General features: G+C 46.5%; 2 protein-coding genes across 3 annotated transcripts; one reads left to right on the top strand and one right to left on the bottom strand.

Moving 5' to 3' along the window:
• Positions 1-220: 220 nt before the first annotated feature.
• mppe1 (metallophosphoesterase 1) lies at positions 221-7,906 on the bottom strand. Its single transcript, XM_029246464.1, has 9 exons — positions 7,671-7,906; positions 5,771-5,879; positions 5,561-5,664; positions 5,129-5,209; positions 3,498-3,606; positions 2,725-2,802; positions 2,359-2,481; positions 1,633-1,773; positions 221-515 (listed from the first exon to the last, which is right to left on the bottom strand). Exons 1-9 carry the CDS (start codon positions 7,904-7,906, stop codon positions 351-353), a joined length of 1,146 nt encoding a protein of 381 aa, XP_029102297.1. The 3' UTR covers positions 221-350.
• Positions 7,907-10,068: 2,162 nt separating this feature from the next.
• impa2 (inositol monophosphatase 2) lies at positions 10,069-17,634 on the top strand. 2 transcript variants are annotated; one of them, XM_018740992.2, is made up of 8 exons: positions 10,069-10,117; positions 12,615-12,748; positions 12,959-13,063; positions 13,249-13,294; positions 13,658-13,766; positions 14,603-14,711; positions 15,050-15,201; positions 17,073-17,634. In XM_018740992.2, exons 1-8 carry the CDS (start codon positions 10,100-10,102, stop codon positions 17,204-17,206), a joined length of 807 nt encoding a protein of 268 aa, XP_018596508.1. In that variant the 5' UTR covers positions 10,069-10,099; the 3' UTR covers positions 17,207-17,634. The 2 variants fall into 2 exon arrangements, with proteins under 2 accessions (XP_018596508.1, XP_029101989.1); XM_029246156.1 differs by lacking the exon at positions 10,069-10,117 and adding an exon at positions 10,163-10,502.
• Positions 17,635-19,146: the final 1,512 nt, after the last annotated feature.

The raw sequence follows: 19,146 nt of genomic DNA, 5'->3' as shown, positions 1-19,146 counted from the left end.
TGAAAATCGGGAACAGCAGACGTGAGCGGTGAACACGGTAAAGGACGGCGGCTGCGCACATCTGTCTCGTTTCTACTCCGCGTGCATTTTGCTGCCAACTAGTGGTGGCGCCTGGAAATTGATACCATTTTTACTCCACAGCACACAGTATAAAGAACGTTAAAGAAAATGCTATGAAATATATGTGAATTGGAGAATCTTCTAAATTTCATAACAGTGTTCTTAACACAAAGAACCGCTGTATTTACAATTTAGTTAACAGTGTGTGAAAGGCTACCTTATTAACACGCACATTTTGTCCTACGTTGTGTGTGTGTCGCGTGGTTTTAAAGGGCCGGGGTCTGGGTTTTCTACACGGGTGGTCGGTGAACGAGCGAGGTTCCCTTGAGCAGGTAGGACCGGAGCAGGGCCAGCAGGGCCACGGCCGCCCCGCTGCCACAGTAGAGCACTACGACGGTGGTCTCCTCCGGGAGGAAGCAAGTGGACAGAGCGAGGCGGTCAGGTGAGAATGAACCCTGGAAAGAAGAGAGTATGGTTGTGCTGCATGGTGCGTGACGGGCCGACCGACAATCCGGAGAGTCCAGGTTCGTCGGCCTGAGCTAGGGTCAAATAAGGTGAACGGCACGGCAAATCAGGTAAGAACGAACCCAGGTAAGAACGAATCCTGGAAAGGGGAGAGTTTTTGCCCCAGGTGGAGGAGTTGAAGTATCTTGGGGTCTTGCTCACGAGTGAGGGAAGAAGGGGGCTTGAGATCAGCCACAGACTGGGAGCAGCGGCAGCAGTCATGCGGTCGCTGTACCGGACTGTAGTGGTGAAGGGGAAGCTGAGCCATAAGGTGAAGCTATCCATTTACCGGTCAATCTACGTCTCTACCCTCACCTATGGTCATGAACTTTGGGTAATGACCGAAGAAAAAGATAGCGGATACAAGCGACCGAAATTAGTTTTCTCCGCAGGGTGTTGGGACTCGCTCTCCGTGACAGGGTGAGGAGTTCGGACATCCGGGAGGAGCTCAGAGTAGAGCCGCTACTCCTTCACATTGAGAGGAGCCAGTTGAGGTGGTTCGGGCATCTGATAAGGATGCCCCCTGGACGCCTCCCTCTGGAGGTATACCAGGAACGGCCAACTGGGACGAGGCCCCGAGGTCGGCCCAGGACTTGCTGGAGGGATTATATCTCATAGTTGACCTGGGAACGGTTGGAGATCCCCCAGGTTGAGCTGGAGGAAGTTGCGGGGGACAGGGGCGGCTGGGCCTCTGCTCTCCCTGCTGCCACCGCGACCCTTTTAGGACAAGCGGGACAGAAGATGGATGGATGGATGGTACGGCAAACCACTGAGTCACAGTACAGGGTTCTGAAGATCTGATCCTCATGGTCTTCCACAGTGTTTTTAAATACATGCGGTGGTGACTCTTAGGACCAGTGTCTGTTACGAACGCCCAGGTACATAAAAAAAACCAAACCAACTAAATCCTTCAGTCCTCGACCATGCAGGGTTTAAGGAACTCAAAAATGAGACATTTCTGAAAGTCTGTTTGAGAGGAATACGGTGACCGCGAATGGAACGCATGAGGAGACCCAGAGTGACCGCGCCGTTTGGAAACGTGTGCAAATGGTGCGGAGCGGCGATTACCAGGAGGAAGCTGGGTCTGTTGCCGTTGCGCCAGTTGAAGGACGATACGCTCACCTCGGGGTACTTGTTCTCGTGGAGAACCGCGCAGGACCGGTGAATGTGGCCGCTGAGGACGAGGCGCGGCCGAAACCACCAGAGAAGCTGCGCAGGAGAAGCACGGTGTAGATGGTTGTCGGGCTGCAGCCGGTCCTCGTGGGCGGCGCTCAATACCTGGACCCAGGTTCCTGACTGGATTCCCGGGACAGTGACCGACACTTCCAAGCGTATGAAGTGTAAATGTCTGGGAGACCGCGGGTAGTGTAGCAGTTAGTGCTGCTGCCTTTCGACCCACAGGTTGTAGGATCGAATCCCATTTGCCCCTGTAATACCTTTGAGCAAGGTACTTACCCTAAGTTGCTCCGGTAAAATTAACCAGCTGCATAAATGGGTAAATAACTCAGTTGCTTTAGAAAAAAGTGTCACATAAATGTGTCTTCCTACATGTTCTGTGTCCACATGCCGCCTTTCCGGAACTCTCTCTGCGTGTGATTCTGCACACGGAGTAGGGAAAGTTTGCAGTGGTTTGCTGGGCACCAACCACAGAGAAGTTTCCCAGCGGTCAGTTTGGACCAGGAGTCCAGCAGATGTGTGGCCTCTACTGGTCAGTAGGGGGCACCACTGTGCTCAGGGCTGCAGTGATCTAAGTTTCCTACTGTGGACCCAGGTAGGACCCGATGAGGTGCTCACCTTCTCGGAGGCCTCCTGCGACAGCGTATCGTACTGCTCCTCGAAGCGCTGGTGACGGACCTCCTCAGGGGCCACATCCAGGCCGGAGCAGATGGCGTTGCTGGCGCGGTAAAGAGGGTAATGCTGGGGGCAGAAGGGTTACTAGGGACTCCGGAAAATGACGGCGCTCAGATGAGCTCAACATGACATCTGTTATTCCGCTTTAGGGCTCATCTACACGACACACACATAACACAAGTTCTGGAAATAATTCCAGAAAGATCTGAAGTTTTTTTTACAATGTGTTTAAATCACATTGCTGCTAATTCTTTTCTGGTATTTTCCACAAAGGTTAATGGCAAGTGTGTGAGTCAGCTGTGGCTCTACCTGCAGGATGATGGGAGGAGACGAGGGAAACTTCCGGGCATCGCGGCACAGCTTTCCCACCTTCTTGGACTGTGTGGCCTGAAGAGGAGCGATGAGCTTGAAAGGCAACTTGAGCAAGTTCATAAACGGGGTAAAACAGCTTCCATTTCCGTTTACTGTACCCTCTGTACCCAGTGTCCCTTGTCAGAGCATCTCTCCTGTGACACCATCCTACGGTCATCTGGACCAGTCCTGCGGCCAGGAATTTTGTCTCAGGTTGCCGTGACCTTCTTCTCTACAGTAAAACACTCCAGTAACACTCCAACAATTCAAACCTACTGGAAGTTGCTTTTTTAGCAAATTGATGAGATTTCCTGTAAACGATCGTTAGGAAATTAGAATGATGCGGAAAATGCATATCTGTACAATACTGAGTAGCCAGTGTGGTTTATTAAGTCCATATTGTCCTATGGAATATTTTCCAGGTGATTTTTTTGACACAGCGATGCTCTAAATAATACAGGGAAGAAAAGGTATAGGAAATGTTCCGGGGGTGGGCGGGGGGTCAGATTTTGCTCTATATTCCTTAAATACATTTGCAGCTTGTTTGATCGTAGAACGTTGCTATAAATGTGAGGACTGCACTTCATTCACCGCCCGAAACTCTCCGGCGGTTCCCGAACGCAGCCTTCCAGAAAGCCTTTCGCCATAAAGTGGAGCCTTAACCGCATTTCTTCACCAGTCTCTGTCACCGGTGGCCCTGAGCCCCGAGCACGGTCCTGCGAGGCGCCTACCTGCAGGGAGCAGTTGAGGTCACGCGACAGCAAGAAGAGCTCGTCCTCGACGGAGCGGCACACGGAGCAGCTTCCCCCGAGCACTGCCATGCTGTTCAGGAGCAGGAAGCTGTGGGGCGGGAGAGTGCCTTAACCACCTCCTGCAAACGGACTCAGCTGCAGAGGGAAGCATTCGCACCCTCCAGAACTTTCCTTCCTCGAAAACGAGGCCTGCAAAGACATCACCTCGATCTACAGTAATGTAAGTGAAGGCTTGTTATTCAGGACAGCAGCGTTTCAGCCTGTTTTTTACCCTCCTAACCAATAGGTGTCAGTAAAATGCACTCACACAGGGCAGCACTCTAGAACCACCCTAGTGCAATTCACTTCCACAGTGTTTATTGCTCAGCTCTGGTGTTCCTGAGTGGGTGAGGATGGGTGGCACAGTGGCACAGCAAGTAGCGGTGCTGTCTCACAGAGCCTAGGTGGAGCGAGAGGACATGGGTTCGATCCCCGCTCAGTCTGTGTGGAGTTTGCATGTTCTCTCCGTGTCTACGTGGGTTTCTGCTGGGTGCTCTGGTTTCCTCCCACACTCCAAAGGCATGCTGTTCAGGCTCACCCATAGTGTGTGAGTGACAGAGAGAGTGTGTGTGTGTTCCACTGATGTATGGATGAGTAACCCAGTGTAAGTAGTGTATCTAGCAGTGTAAGTCACCGCGGTGAATGAAGTGTATGGGCTCATAACACTACATAGAATTAATTGGAAGTTGCTTTAGAGAAAAGTGTCTATTAAATAAATAGATGTAAATGTTTGTGCTCAATAACAAGATAAGTCTTCCAATGAAATGAAGCAAGTTTGTAGATGGAACATATTTTTCAGTGTTTTAATTTAGGCGTAATGTAGCTTGAAGTTAAGTATCACAATGGATTGTCTACAGAATGAACCTGCCAATAAATTGACATTGATATTATTAAGCCTTTACTGATAGTGATTTAGAGGTTTAAAAAACACTTTGGAGTTGAGCCCTCGGATTGTTTAAGAGCCACACAGGAGAGAGGCATTCTGTATGGACTGTGGAAATTAAAATAAGTTTGAACGCAGGGACATTGTGAACAATTTTGGATGTAGTTTCTTGAGATTTTTAATTTATGTCAACTTTCCAGTTTAGGTCAAGTGCTGCATTTTATAGCTTCTTTCTGGTTTTACTTTCACTTTAGTTTTTTAGTATGCACCAAAATCATTATGGATTAAGAAATTCTTTCATATTTTACAGATTTCTAATCCCGATGATCCAGTGACACCCCCCCCCCCCCCCCCCCCCAACAGAGTGTTCACTGCCCTTGGACTTTCTCCTTTACCATAAAACAACGCGGTTTTATTACGGTACACACAAAGGCCCTAGAAGCGCCCAGGTGAAAGTCTTTCCACTTGACACTTTAGTCACTTAAACAGCGAGACCCTCCTGGAGGAGTCAGGCTGCCTGGTTGTGAATGTGTCGATTTACCTTCTGCTCGGTATGGTCGGTCTCTCTCTCTCTCGCACGCACTCATGCTGGACTTATCCCCACCTTTTAGCAAGGTTTTCATCACCGTGCCTTAACGCACATCGCAAAGCACATCCTTACACACTGCGAGCCTGCAGAGCCACTCACTTCACTCCCCCTTTGGTCACGACGGTAGCAGAGGTGACGTTGAAGACCTTTTCGAAGCGCCACAGCTTGGCCCAGTCCGCCCTGCAGCAGGAGATCAGGAGGACATTTGTCTCTCTTCACTGTTTTCCGCTGTCTCTTTTGTTCATATACTAAACACATGTGGACCGCACCGGTCACGTCACGGTCATGGGCAGGACAGAGACACCAAAACCCTTGGTAGAGACTCCAGTAAAACGGGGTCCACTGAGAGCGACAGTGTGTGTGTTTCAGAATGTGAACTCAGTGAGTAGAGTTTACTGTAAGAAACATCAACATCATACTGTCAAATTGTGGATCTCAAGGGACAACGATGCTGAACCCTGACGCCATAACTGGAAATATGTGCCATCGCTTCTTAGCACATCATGCATAAGCCGTCAGCCGTGACCGTACTCGTTCTGGAAGCCGACGTCATGGTTTCCGGGAAGAACAATCAGCTCCGTGTCAGTTGTGCGTCTGAACATTTTACTGAAGCGCCGCACGTCATCCTCCCAGTCCTGTAAGAGGAAGGATTGTGGGTAAAGGGAATGACGAGGCACCGACGAACAGGGAAAAGTACGGTACGGCGGTATTACCGTGACGATCGCCGGGACGGACACGTACCTTTTCGGAGCTCCACGTGCCCTCGTCAAAAATGTCCCCCAGAATGAAGACAATGTGCGGCTTCAGAAGCCACAGGGCTGTCTGGAAGGCCCTCTCCATCTGCCATTCCCTGCGAAACTACAGACACTGACTGTGTGTGCGTGCGTGCGTGTGTGTGTCGCCTGCCCAGGTCACTTTACACCAGTTTATATGTATTCATTTGTCAGACGCTTCTCTCCAAAATGACCTACAACTCAGAGTGAAAAGGGAGCTGAAGAGCTGTGGACACAGACGCATGATGGTGTCAACAAAGACGAATTCATGCGGTTCAGGAGGCAAAAGGGGTTCCTGGCCAAAGCCAACAAGGTGCACCTCATACACCGACTCATGAGTGTAATTCGTCGCATACACTCCTGTCATATTTTCCTTGTGTATCTTTTCACAGATTTGTTGCTTAAATACATTCTTATTTAATCATATCTTGTTGAGAACGCTTCTGGCATTTCCCATGGTCCACTTTCGACATCGAGGATTATTGGGTAAATCATCACATCAAGCATGATTTTTTAGGGATATGATGTGTTTTTATCTGATTAAATTCTGGTTGATTCAGGTTAGCCTGTCTGTCTGTCTCTCCCCAAAAATTCATGGTCTTGCAGTAAATTGAAACAGAACATTTTCATACTGTAATTATTATATACCCACTATTAATTTATTCTGCCTTCACTGCACACTGTCTACTGCTGCATTTTGGGTAACGTGAACTGCATGTCTACATTTTATTCTTATATATTATTGAGTGATACCTTTAAATGTGTTTCCCTGAATTTCTACAGATTTGTGAATTAATTAGGACCAGGAACCAACCCATTTATTCTTTAAACACATTAAATATTTTTAACACTGATTTTTTTATCGTATTAGTAAAAGTTTATTCTCTATTTTTAAATGTTATGTTCTGTATTTTATCCTGGTTTATGAGAAGTCACTTGGGGTTCAAATCACAAGTTATTGGTCTTTTTCCATAATTGGCTCCATTTCATACATTCTGCTGATCATCATTTATGGACTTACACTAGTTTCACAAAATCAAGACTAACCGGAAAAATTTTCTGTAAGTCAATGCACATTTTGTGACAAAATAAACCATAGGCTGGAAAAAATATCAGTTAATTAAATCAACGAAAACTTTAGTTTTCACAGTTTTTTTTTTAGTTATTAATAAGAAATAACACATTGGAAATTTTGGCAATATTTGGTCATTTCAGACAGAAGCTTTAAAAAAAAAAAAATCCTATTTATTGATAAATCTGCATTGAGTACCATGATTTTTGGACACAGATGGCTATAAAGGCAGCAGCTGTGAAATGTGAGCGCACCCTGCATAGCGGTAACAGAGTTCAAAAGCCACACACACACACACACACACACACACACACACACACACACACACACACACACACACACACACACACACACACACACACACACACACACACACACACACACACACACACCGCGTCACATTCATCCCATGATTTTCCAGAGGACACAGACAAAACAGTGCAAATCCAGCCAGCCCTATACCTGTTAGGGAGACTTGCTCTGCTGGTAGTGTGGTGGTTACAGCTGCTGTCTTTGCACCTAAAGGTTACTGGTTTTAATCCCGTTTCCTTCTGTAGTACCCTTGAACACGGTACTTACCCAAAACTGCTGCAGTAAAAGTTACTCATCTGTACAACCGTGTAAATAAATGTAAATACCATATACTGTAAGTCACTTGGGAGGAAAGGGTCACTTAAATGTAAAATATCACCTAGACTGTGTGTGTCTGCACAGCCACTCTGGCTCAGTCACCGCAGTAATATGTAACCACGTTCACTGCACTTTTTACCGCCCGCGGTGGTGTCTTACTGCTCACCTTCTCAGCCTGTCGAACCAGTGTCCTCTGAGCGCTCCCAGCAAGTGCGTGTCCGCCAGGAAGAAGGCGCGCAGGGTCGGGGCTTCCAGGGTCCCATCCAGCCTCCCGATCTGAGGCCAGGAGCACTGGAGCATCACGCAGTAATATATGAAATACTCGCAGAAGAAGAACACGGAGGCCAAGGTGAGAAGAGCCCAAAGGGCAAAGGTCCCTCGCGCACGGCGCAGCCCGGCCATGTGTCTTCACCTAGGCGACATCGCGGTAAATTATTACGGGTTCTTTTCCATCGCTGCCCTGCGTTGCCCTCCGTTGCCCTACTAGTGCGGATCTCCTCGCTCTTCGCAGCCTCGTCCCGCAACTCGGGGCATCTCGAGCCCTGGGCGCGCGCGCGCCGCACGAGGACGCGGGTGAGGAATCAAATCCCTGCGCGTGGAGGCGTCTCCTGGTCGCGCTCCCGACAGCGCGGCTGAGATTGGATTGAGGTCACGGGACACCGCGGGCACATTTCGGCGAAACGAGACGAGCTGCTGGAACAACCAGTGCGGTGGTGCAGTGGCGCGGTGGCGCGGATGTCCCTCGCGTTAGTTTTCATTTCAGTACAAAAAAAATGCGTGACTTATGTTCATATAAAATTAATGATAAATTACATTTATTCGTTTACCGAACGCTTTTCTCCAAAGTGAGGCAATAAGTTAAAGTTGTGTTTGTGCAGCGTACCTACAGGCTACAGCAGCTGGAAATTCAGTAAAAAGTGGAATTTATTATTATTATTATAAACACTGTAAGTGACATTGAGAAAAAAAGTTTAGATGAGATTGATGAAGAACAACAGCGGCGATAATAATAATAATAATAATAGAACTTTTGTTGTACTCTTACTATGCACTCATGTTCATTTCCCGTTTATGTTTTTAAGCAATACTTTACGTTTTTATTTCTCGCCTAAAAACTGTTTAACTACCATTCCGAACCCGCCACTTTGTCTTACAAAGCGAATATATATTAACACAGATGTGACATATTTTAAGATTAAACGGCCAATATGTTTTAACTTGGTAAAAATATGCTTTACTGATTTAGAAAAAAATCACTGTCATTAAAAGCGATCTGTAGACACATTTACTTCTTTGCCTGCAGATCGTCACATGTACACCGTTTTTACCCACGTTATGCGGAAAATTACAGTAACACCGAAATCTGCCGAAATGTTTCTCCTAATCCGCTTTCAGATTATCTGGGACGGTGGTTCATTTCACACTGTGTTCTGACGCGTTGTTTACTTATTTATTTATTTATTTATTTATTTATTTATTAAAAACGGAGGTATTTGTAACATTGTTATTCTACTTCACAAAGGCGACTCGTTACACCGTTTTAAACATTGAATCATCCATGTGAGGCTGTGGGTCAATTCGGTGACGAGAGAAAAGCCCAGATTTCCCACCGTTTAGACCTAAACTCTGCTGAAACACGTGTCACTTGGGGGGGGGGACGACACACCCACGCAAACACAGGGAGCGCATGCAAATTCCATACAGACGGAGTCGGATTCGAACCCACGTCGGAACGCGCAGCCGAGGCTAAGATCAAAAAAGGGCCACTGAGCTGTGCAGATGTTCAAATCCCTGCTTGAGACCAGGCTCTGCGATCACCTGCCAGCATCTGGGATCAATGTATTTATTCTCTCATTTCAGCAACAGTGATTTGAAGTACTTAAAATGTACTTTCATTTCAAAGGTCTCTCTTGAAAATCAGCAAGACAATTGTTTGTGACAATTACAGGAGTGGAATGCAAATTAAAACTTGGTTGATTGGTTCATTACCCATATGTGGAAATATACTACTGTGTTTTACGTCAATCCCTCTGTGACTATAACCCAATAATTGACTTTATATAGATGTCCTTTATTTTCATTCAGTTTGATTAGTTGTATGCATTTACAGTTTATTCAATAACTACAATCAATGATATTTTTTCCACAGTAATATGTACCATTCAACAACTGTACATAATGTAAAATACACATACCTAAATTATTTACATCGTGAAAAGCAATTACATCACAAAATAACATTTAAAATAATAGAACATAACAAAAATCCATAAGCAAAGGGAAACACATCTGACATTCCTGTTGTTATTGACGTTATAACATGTTAAGATGTGAAGTGCATTTATATTTTTGTCTCGGCATCCGTTTTCTAAATGAGAACAGACGCTTGAAAATTATTTAAATCCGGGAACCAATCATAATGCACGTCTTTCTACAAACAACTGTTTGATTGGTCGAAATGTGTCAGCCAATGACAGTCTGTACTGGCTGGGCGCCCACGAGCCCGATGCGCTGCCAGTTCAGAAAAGAACCGCTTTTGATTTTGGCGCCCCCTTCAGGGCGTACATTTATTGATCCTTCAGATGCAGGTTCTTCATGTTGAACGATAAAAATGTAAATATATTTAAAATAAATAACTAAAGTATAATAAAACGATATATAAAATATATACAGTTTTAGTACACATGCATTTCCATGTCTATTTTTTCTATAATCGAAGACAAAAGTTTCTAAATGGTTCTCACTGCGCGCAGTGAACATCATCAAGGTTGCGCTGAAGGTCACGCGGATATGTGTGCGGGCCGCGCGCTCCAGTGTTAACCGGGCGGCACGAACAGGAGGCCCGGGCACGCGCTGGCCCAGCGGAAGGTGGAGGGCGCCGGGCACGCGCAGCGCTTCCGCGCGATGTGCCGGGCGGCGAGAGCGCGCGCCGTGCAGCATGGGCTCGGTGGAGGAGTGCATGGACGCGGCCGTGCGAGTGGCGCGCGCCGCGGGACAGGTACGGTGCGCGCGCTCATTGCGGACACGCGGTGGACGTGTGTACGGCGTCGGGCCCCTCTCGCGCCCAGCGGCTGACGAGCGCGCGTCGGCTGAGGATCGCGCGGAGCGGAAATGCGGCGGCGGACATGTGCGCGTGAATCGCCCTCGGTCGCCCGGGAGTGGCGCGCGTCGTGTCGCTGCATCTCTGACCCCCTCTTCGTTCCGAATCGCTGTAATGTAAAAAAAAGTCCGTTCGTACTGCGGTTGCGCTCGCGGTCGCTGCCCGCTCGCTTTCAGGCGCGTGCGGTAGTAAATGCAGTGTAAATACTGCACTGACTGTGTGTGGTCTGAGTGGCCTGCGGTCCCTGGGCCGCGTAGGGAGCCCTGTCACCTGTTCCGTTATTCCACGCGGCCAGGTGATGTGCCCCGGCAGTGCCGCGGTACAGTTCAGCGCAGCCGCCGGTTTTACGGTCTAAGAAAGTTCGGGCAACTGGGTCGCACGGCTCTGTCAGTCACAGCCTGGAAGTGAGTGAATAACGGTCCAAGCTGACATTCATGACATGTAACGAAAATAAAAAAGCAAAAATGATGAGAACCACGCGGCCGTGGGCACCGATGCACGCGCACGTGTCACTGGGGGGTCCCGACCGGGGCCGCACCTGCTGCGCTCCGTACGGCTACGGTCCGTTTCAGGTTAACGGAACCGGGTCTGCGCTGCTCGTGCTCGCCCAAAGTCAAAAGAGAGCAAAGAGAATATGCGGGAGAGAACAATCTTATTTTCAGTCATTTTTAATTAGCTTCATAGCAGCTCCAAGTTAAAACGTGTTAAAAATGTTAAAAGGTCTTACAAAGTATTTCTTTCACCGCCGCTGTATCCAAGACTTTTACAGGAAAGCGTTTGATAAACCAATAAATAACCAATAAATGTAAATCATGTCTGTTTTATTCCGCTGTTATGCATATTGTGGTAGATGATACTTTTCAAAGTAGCCGGTAGCAAGTTACTGAACGGGTTACAATAACTCTAACTTTAATGTAGTTTTGAAGTAAAAAAAAATAAAAAATGCAGTGTCCTCAAGCAGGGGGTGTATCCAGTCTGACACCCTTCTCCTGGGAGAGGATTTATGGTAACACCTTGACTCTACTCTTGATGTTTTTTTTTTTTTTTTTGAACTAAAGTGTTACAGGGTACTTCTTATTTAGTTTTTCTTTCTCTGATTTTTTACACAATCTACCCCCTATTGTTAAGGTTCTGTTGATAGTAGTTGGCCTTACAAAGAAATCAAATTACAAACAGACTTACAGTCCCAGTTGCCTGAAAATTAAGGAAGTGGTTTAATGAAATATATGCTATAATACTTGAGAATTTTTCATTAAACTACATTCAAGTGAAAACTAAAATGACTGAAAATAAAAATACATTCTCTCTACAAGTTTGATGATGATTGATTTATCCTATAAATTTATCCTGTTTTCAGTTTGCATGTTCTTCCTGTGTTTGCAGTTGAATAAATTGGTTTCCTCCAGGTGCTCTGGTTTCCTCCCACAGTCCAAAGACATACTGCTCAGGTTCCCCTTTAGTGTATGAGTGACAGAGAGAGAGTGTGTGTGTTCCACTGATGTATGGATGAGTGACCCAGTGTAAGTAGCGTATCCAGCAGTGTAAGTTACCCTGGTGAATAAGGTGTGTGGGCTGATAACACTACATAGAGCTCACTGGAAGTTGCTTTGGAGAAAAGTGTCTGCTAGATAAATAAATAAATGTAAATAAACATGCACAAGATACTTCATCTTGATATTGATCGCTGACACTGGGCAACACCAGACACGAGCTGTAAACACTGTGGAAGTGAGTTGAATTAATCTGGTCCCGCACTCTTTGGGTGTCCTTCACTGCCAACGAACATCTGGATGCGAAAACACCTGCTTTACGATATTATTTGTTTCAACTGTCTTGGCAGATCAGGGTTATAAGACGTAATTTTCAGCAATTACTTTGTTTTCGTCTGCTTTCACCGGGTGCTTCAAGGGAGCAGTGAACCAGAAGTGGCTGGTTGTCGCTCATTCTAATTTCGTAGCAACACGGCTTCTCCTTTCTGTGGTGTTTTTCCTTCCCGTTTCACGTGTACAGGTCGTTCTGGAGGCCGTGAAGCAGGAGAAGCACGTGAGCACCAAAAGCACTCCGACGGACCTGGTGACGGAGGCCGATCGCCTGGTGGAGGAGCTCATCATCTCCACGCTCAGGGAGAGCTTTCCCTCGCACAGGTGCTCTGGGCTCCTTGCATTCGGTCACTGAGAGCAACACCTGGTGCGAAACCGCGGTACTCCAGACACAGGGGCGTCTGTCTCAGGAGTGTGGAGAACATGGGGACAGATGACATTTTCTGAAAGCTCATCTGAAGGCCGTGCTCCACTGCATCCACCCCTCATCCCACGTGTCGTTCCATGTCATCCTCCAACACGTTCTTCCCGTAGGTTCATTGGCGAGGAGTCGTGTGCCGCGGGAGAGCCGTGCGTCCTCACCGACAGCCCCACCTGGATCATAGACCCCATCGACGGAACGTGTAATTTTGTTCACAGGTACTGTGGACGTGCTCTCTGTGTGATAAGGATGCGGTTAATAAAACATAGTAAATCTTGACCGGTAGATAGTTGACGATGAAGATGGTAAACATTGGTTACTGTGGAGCGCTGATTGCTTTAAAATTGAACAAAGTGGCTTATAAGATGTTAAAAGGCTGAAGTGAACTTGTTTTGTCTTGCAGTTTCCCTATGGTGGCTGTAAGCATAGGTTTTGCTGTCAAGAAAGAGGTAAATAACGTTTTTTGAATTATAGAATTTTTTTCAACATCTCATTTCATTGAGTAACTTGTAATTGTGTGTATTGCGTCTGAATAAAATACAGAGTGAAATATTTGTATCTTTGAGAGTGCGTAACTGGACCGTTCGTTGTATGACGTATGTCTTGCACGTGCATATAATCTGGTTTCGTGTCTTTATTTCCCTGACAATGTCAATTACACGTGATGTGCCCCTTGTTTTATTATTCAGAGCTTCTGGGCACCGTCGTCTCCCATCTCCTCGCTCCTCGACACTCTTGGGCGTTTCATGTCGGCATTAACGGTTGCAGCAGCAGCGTGTCCTTCTCATGCATTTCATTTCTCTCACTTACAGCTTGAGTTTGGTGTCATTTACCATTGCTTCGAGGAGACCTTGTACACGGCTAGGAAGGGTCACGGTGCCTTTTGCAATGGTCTCAGACTTCAGGTGTCCAAGGAGAAAGGTTAGTGTAGATAATAATAATAATAATAATAATAATAATAATGATAATCTCATCTGCACTTTAATAAGTGTAACTCTGCAGCAGAACATCAGTTGCTGGTTCAGGACCCTATGACCACCAGCACGTTACAGTCATTGATTGTATCTTGCAGGTGTAACATCAGCATTCAGTCTTGTATTAATTTGGATATTAATAAAGAATACAAAGTACGGTAGACGAGTAAAAGCAAGGTATTGCACGGGTATAATTGGCACAATAAGATACTTTAACAACCCTGAGTAACCTTATCCATGTCAATAGAGAGGTAATGCTGGTGCATGATAAATATTCAGTGTAGCAGTTAGAGTTGCTGCCTATAGATGCAAAGGTTGCAGGTTCAAATCCCACCTCCAGCTGTAGTACCCTTGAGCAAGGTACTTACCCTAGATTGTTCCAGTAAAGTTACCCAGCTGTCTAAATGGATAAATAATTGTTGGTAGCTTAAAAGTGCAAGTTGCTTTGGAGAAAAGAGCTGAAGCCCATCCCTGTACACCTGTCCGTATCTCACGTCACCTGTCTTACTTCATGCTGGAAGCTCCACCTGTGACCAGTTTGGGGCATTTTTGGATCTTTACCACCAGTTCAATAAATTGTGGCTATATGAGTATTCAAGGATTGTTTTTTTTTTTCCAATTTTTTTTCTGAAGTGTCTCAGAAAGGAATTAAAAGTGTTCCATTTAACTTAGTGAATTTGTTGTTTGAACAGAAGAATAGGTGAACGGAATATAAAACCAGATGCACTTGTTCAAGGTTTCTCTCAGTAAAATCCTTCAAGAAAGACTTCTGTATTTCATCAGATGTGTCCAAGGCCCTAATTCTAACAGAAATCGGCGCAAAGAGGGATCCTGAAACACTGGCGCTGTTTTTGGGGAACATGGAGAAGCTCCTGAGGGCACCTGCTCATGGGTAAGGCAGTCCTGACTCACCTGGACACAGAAAAATCGAAGTGCCACGTCGGGGTGGGGGGACAGTGTGATGCTGGGCTCAGCTCCAGGATGTTGGCTTCCTACACGTGGTCATGGTTACCGTATTTGCGTGTTCATATAGTCTCATTCGTTCCCAAAGCCTGACGGGTGTAGCTTGCTGTACTGTATTTGTACGCTAAGTGAAGGGAACAAAGGCGCCAGAGCTGGGTGTTCTATAAGGATGGTGTAAAACAAGTGTAAAACACATTGCATTGTTCAGCTGAGGACGGGAAATGGGTTCTCACATGCAGCCAGCCTGAGGACTCTCCCTTCCTGCAGGGTCCGCATCATAGGCAGCTCCACGCTTGCGCTGTGCCAGGTGGCCGCCGGCGCGGCTGACGCCTACTACCAGTTCGGCCTGCACTGCTGGGACATGGCAGCAGCGGCGATCATTATTCGGGAGGCTGGAGGAGTTGTCATGGACACGTCAGGTGGGTCGGGTCAAGCCTTTGTGTTATAACACCGTCCCCATGTACGGATGATGCGATGTTTCGCAGATTAGGGTCTTCGGGTCAGCTTAGGTCGCGGAGAAGTCACCGCTGCGGTACCTTGAGCAAAGTATTTCATACTGCAGCAGAAAAACAATACCCAGTGGTCTAAGTGAGTACAAACTCAAATTTTCTTTAAAAAGCTGATAACATTAAAAAACATTTAAAAAAAAAAAAGCATTAAAACTGTTTGGATCTAAAAATTGAATCTAAAGGTTCAGTTTCATAGGGAACAGAGTTCAAAAGCACTATAACAAACAAACAAACAAACAAACAAACACACACACACACACAGAGAGAGTGTCATGGCACATTCATCCCATTATTGTCCATACAACACAGACAAAACAGAGTGAAATCACAGTGCAAATGGAGCCAGCCATCTGTCAGGGAGAGCTACAGTATAGGCTCTCCTGGTAGTGTAGTGTAGTGGTTACAGCTGATGCTTTTGCACCCAAAGGTTACAGGTTCGAATCCCGCTTCCAGCTGTAGTACTCCTGAGAAAGGTACTTACTCTAAATTGCCCCAGTAAAATTACCATGCTGCGTAAATAACTGTCAGCATCTTAACATTGTTAAGCTCCTTTAGAGAAAAATGTCAGATAAATGTGAAAAGGTGGTAAGGAAAACAACACAACCCCATAATATTATGGTGATGATAATTATACACATGTGTGGTCAGATGGTGTAGCACAGAATATAGATGTAGCTAATGGGCTGAAACTGGATAATGAATGAATGAAAATTCACGTAAGATACAGCAGCATACACTGTACAACACACACACACACACACACACACACACACACACACAAACAAACAAGTAGAGAAATAAGTTAATGAGTGACAAACAGGCAAACATATTAAAATGCAAGAGAGGAGACGATGAGTGAAATACTTGTACTAAACAAAAGTATAAAAACAAATAAATAAAGTAAGTAACTAAAGCTGCTGCTGTGGAGGAGGTGTTCTCCTGCAGTAGAGCAGTGCCAGCTTGCGCAAAGAGGCACGGTGACAATGTTCACGGACGTGCGGTCTCTGACCCAGTTATTCAGTCACCGGAACCGATGAAATGGACCCTCCGTGAGGAGTAAAGTCGGCCGCAGTTCAGAAAAGCACCGGTTGAAAATTAATTGTGAATAATTCTGAAAATTGTCCCGAGAGTTTCCCTGCCGGTTGCCGTACCACGTTTTGAAGGCCGTATGTTAACTGTGCCAGTAGCGATGCTGTACACTGCTGTAACCCACAGTGTCAAGTAAATTCATCCCCTCCCACACATTGGCCGAAACCGCTTGTCCCAAGCAGGGTCGCGGCAAACCGGAGCCCAACCCAGCAACACCACGTGTAAGGCTGGAGGGAGAGGGTACGCACCCAGGACGGGATGCCAGTCCATCGCAAGGCACCCCAAGCGGGACTCGAACCCCACACCCATCAGAGAGCAGGACCCGGTCAAACCCGCTGTGCCACCGCACCCCCTCTCCCACCACCACACCTAGGAGCAATTAAATGGAAGAGACACTTTGGGAGGAGTCTGATGAAGCCTTACAAATGTCACATCTAGCAACAGCTCAGTACGTTAATCGCTGAGCGGAGAAAGTGGCGGTTTACGTTCCAGGAGCATAACTACCATGTGCTCTTAGTGTAACTAGTAATTACTCTGTTTTCCTCACTTTCCCAGTTTGGAATTAAAAACTGAGCAATGACTAAACTCATTAAGAGTAGATAGCACTTATATTCCTGGAACGTAAACCACAAATTCAGTGCCTTGGCAGTTGCGCCCCCTGCTGCCCGTTAAGGCGTTTTGTCCCTTTTTAGGTGGGCCCCTGGACCTCATGTCCCGCAGGATTGTCGCTGCAGCGTCCCAGGAGGTCGCCGGTTTCATAGTGCAGCAGCTGAAGCCCATCGGCTACGAGCGGGATGACTGTGGCGAGCGTCACGCCGTGCGATGACTCACCGCAGCGACGGGGCGACGCAGGCAGACGATAGTGTTATAGGTTCACCGTCCGCACCTTTTGAACACTGTACGCGAGACACGAAACGGGACAAAATTTCTGACCTTCAGTTCCAGGGCAGAACATGTTTTACCGGTGTTTACTGGCTCTCCCCCCTACGACCGCGATCGGGAACGGAACGTTGTTTGTGACTTGTTTTTGTCCGTTTACTCGAAAGTCACTTTTAGTCTTTAGTCAAAATCAGTACGGTCTTAATCACGAACGTGTCCCGTCTTTTATTCACAAGTTAGGTTTTGGCTTAAAAATGTAACTACAACTGTAGGTTTTATCGTCTTTTTATTTACAGCAACGTTACAAGTGATGTTAAATTGACTGAAAGTAAAAATGTACTCTGTCCACAAATTCATATTAAATCCCGTCTTTACTCGTCCCTAAACGTGTGGCGTTTGTCATTTTCTCGCCACTTTCAGCTTTCGTTATTTGAGATTCATTGGATGTCAAACCTGCTCGTTTCCCATTGGAAGTAATTTTTTTTTACCTTTTTTACATCTGTTGATTTCCTGCAGGGGGGGTGCGGTGGCGCAGTGGGTTGGACCACAGTCCTGCTCTCTGGTAGGTCTGGGGTTCGAGTCCCGCTTGGGGTGCCTTGTGACGGACTGGCGTCCCGTCCTGGGTGTGTCCCCTCCCCCTCCTGAGTTGCCGGGTTAGGCTCCGGTTCCCCGCGACCCCATATGGGATGAGTGGTTCTGAAAATGTGCGTGTGATTTCCTGCACTTTGCTAAAACTGAGGAAAATTTTTTTTGCTCAACAGTCTTGTTAGGAATTAGCAGATTATTGGTGCATATCATCATCATCTCCCTGCAACTCTCCACCTTCATCTCTAAGATCATCAACTCCTTGCTCTCCTCTGGCTGCTTCCCAGCTGCCTTCAAAACTGCTCTCATTTTACCTCTTTTAAAGAAACCCTCCTTGGATCCCGCTTCGGTCCAAAGTTACAGACTGGTCTCTCTCCTCTCCTTCCTGTCTAAAACTCCAGAGCGGGCGGCCTGTGATCAATTATCTGAATTTCTCACCCGGAACCATCTCCTCGATGGATATCAGTCTGGTTTCAGAGTTGGTCACTCCACAGAGACGGTGCTTCTAGTGGTGTCTGATGCTCTCCAGTTGGCTAGAGCCGCCTCCCTCTACTCGGTCCTCACCCTCCTCGACCTGCCCGCAGCGTTCGACACTGTCAATCGCCGGTTTCTACTCTCCTCTCTTAGTCATCTTGGGATCAAAGGAGCGACACTGAGACGGTTTGAATCCTACCTAAAGTTTTTCTTCTTGTGGAAACATATCATTTATCTTCTTGTTTCGTACGATCACGTTTGCGTAATACCAGATCTGTTTAGTACTGTTCGATTCATTTGCACAGAAAACTTTTGAGACTAATTACAAAGATGTAAAGATAATTGAACTGTAAATTGCACCTTTTCAGTTTCCCAGAATATCGTGACTTATTAATGAAGTATAGCTTAAAATTGTATAAGGTGTTAAACTGAAGGCCGTTATCGGAAAGAAATCATTCACAACACCGTTACGTAGATGGACACCGTGCGATGGACTGGCGTCCCATCCAGGGTGTACCCCCACCTCCTTCCTTCAGCCATGCGTCCGGCGCTTCCGGGATAGGCTCTGGACCACTGTGACCCTGCTCAGGACAAGCGGTTATTGAAAATGGATGGCTGGATGGATGGAAATAGATAGGACTTAATTTTTTAAAGCTGAAATTGGATTCTTAAAATAACGTTTGAGCGACTTTATATTGAGAGCACGTGTATATAAATCTAAGAGGAGGAAAAACAGGATATTCTATGAAATACTTATATTTAGAAGTTGTAAATGCCCTTTTTATCCTGAGCCGGCAGCGGCGCAGCAGCAGTCCTGTCCGCAGGGAG

Source organism: Scleropages formosus, chromosome 19 (assembly GCF_900964775.1).
Source record: "Scleropages formosus chromosome 19, fSclFor1.1, whole genome shotgun sequence".
Taxonomy (NCBI): domain Eukaryota; kingdom Metazoa; phylum Chordata; class Actinopteri; order Osteoglossiformes; family Osteoglossidae; genus Scleropages; species Scleropages formosus.
Note: the sequence above shows the minus strand (reverse complement) of the source record. Positions and strands in the feature narration are given on the sequence as shown.

What these genes read in the sequence shown, in the direction of transcription:
- mppe1 (XM_029246464.1), bottom strand. Translation starts at nt 7,906, where the DNA reads ATGGCCGGGCTGCGCCGTGCGCGAGGGACCTTTGCCCTTTGGGCTCTT. An exon ending in GCACGTGGAGCTCCGAAAAG is followed by an intron (nt 5,665 to 5,770) that starts GTACGTGTCCGT and finishes TTCCTCTTACAG; the next exon opens with GACTGGGAGGATGACGTGCG. An exon ending in CTCCTCCCATCATCCTGCAG is followed by an intron (nt 2,482 to 2,724) that starts GTAGAGCCACAG and finishes TTCTGCCCCCAG; the next exon opens with CATTACCCTCTTTACCGCGC.
- impa2 (XM_029246156.1), top strand. Translation starts at nt 10,443, where the DNA reads ATGGGCTCGGTGGAGGAGTGCATGGACGCGGCCGTGCGAGTGGCGCGC. An exon ending in ACGTGTAATTTTGTTCACAG is followed by an intron (nt 13,064 to 13,248) that starts GTACTGTGGACG and finishes TTTGTCTTGCAG; the next exon opens with TTTCCCTATGGTGGCTGTAA. An exon ending in GTTTTGCTGTCAAGAAAGAG is followed by an intron (nt 13,295 to 13,657) that starts GTAAATAACGTT and finishes TCTCACTTACAG; the next exon opens with CTTGAGTTTGGTGTCATTTA.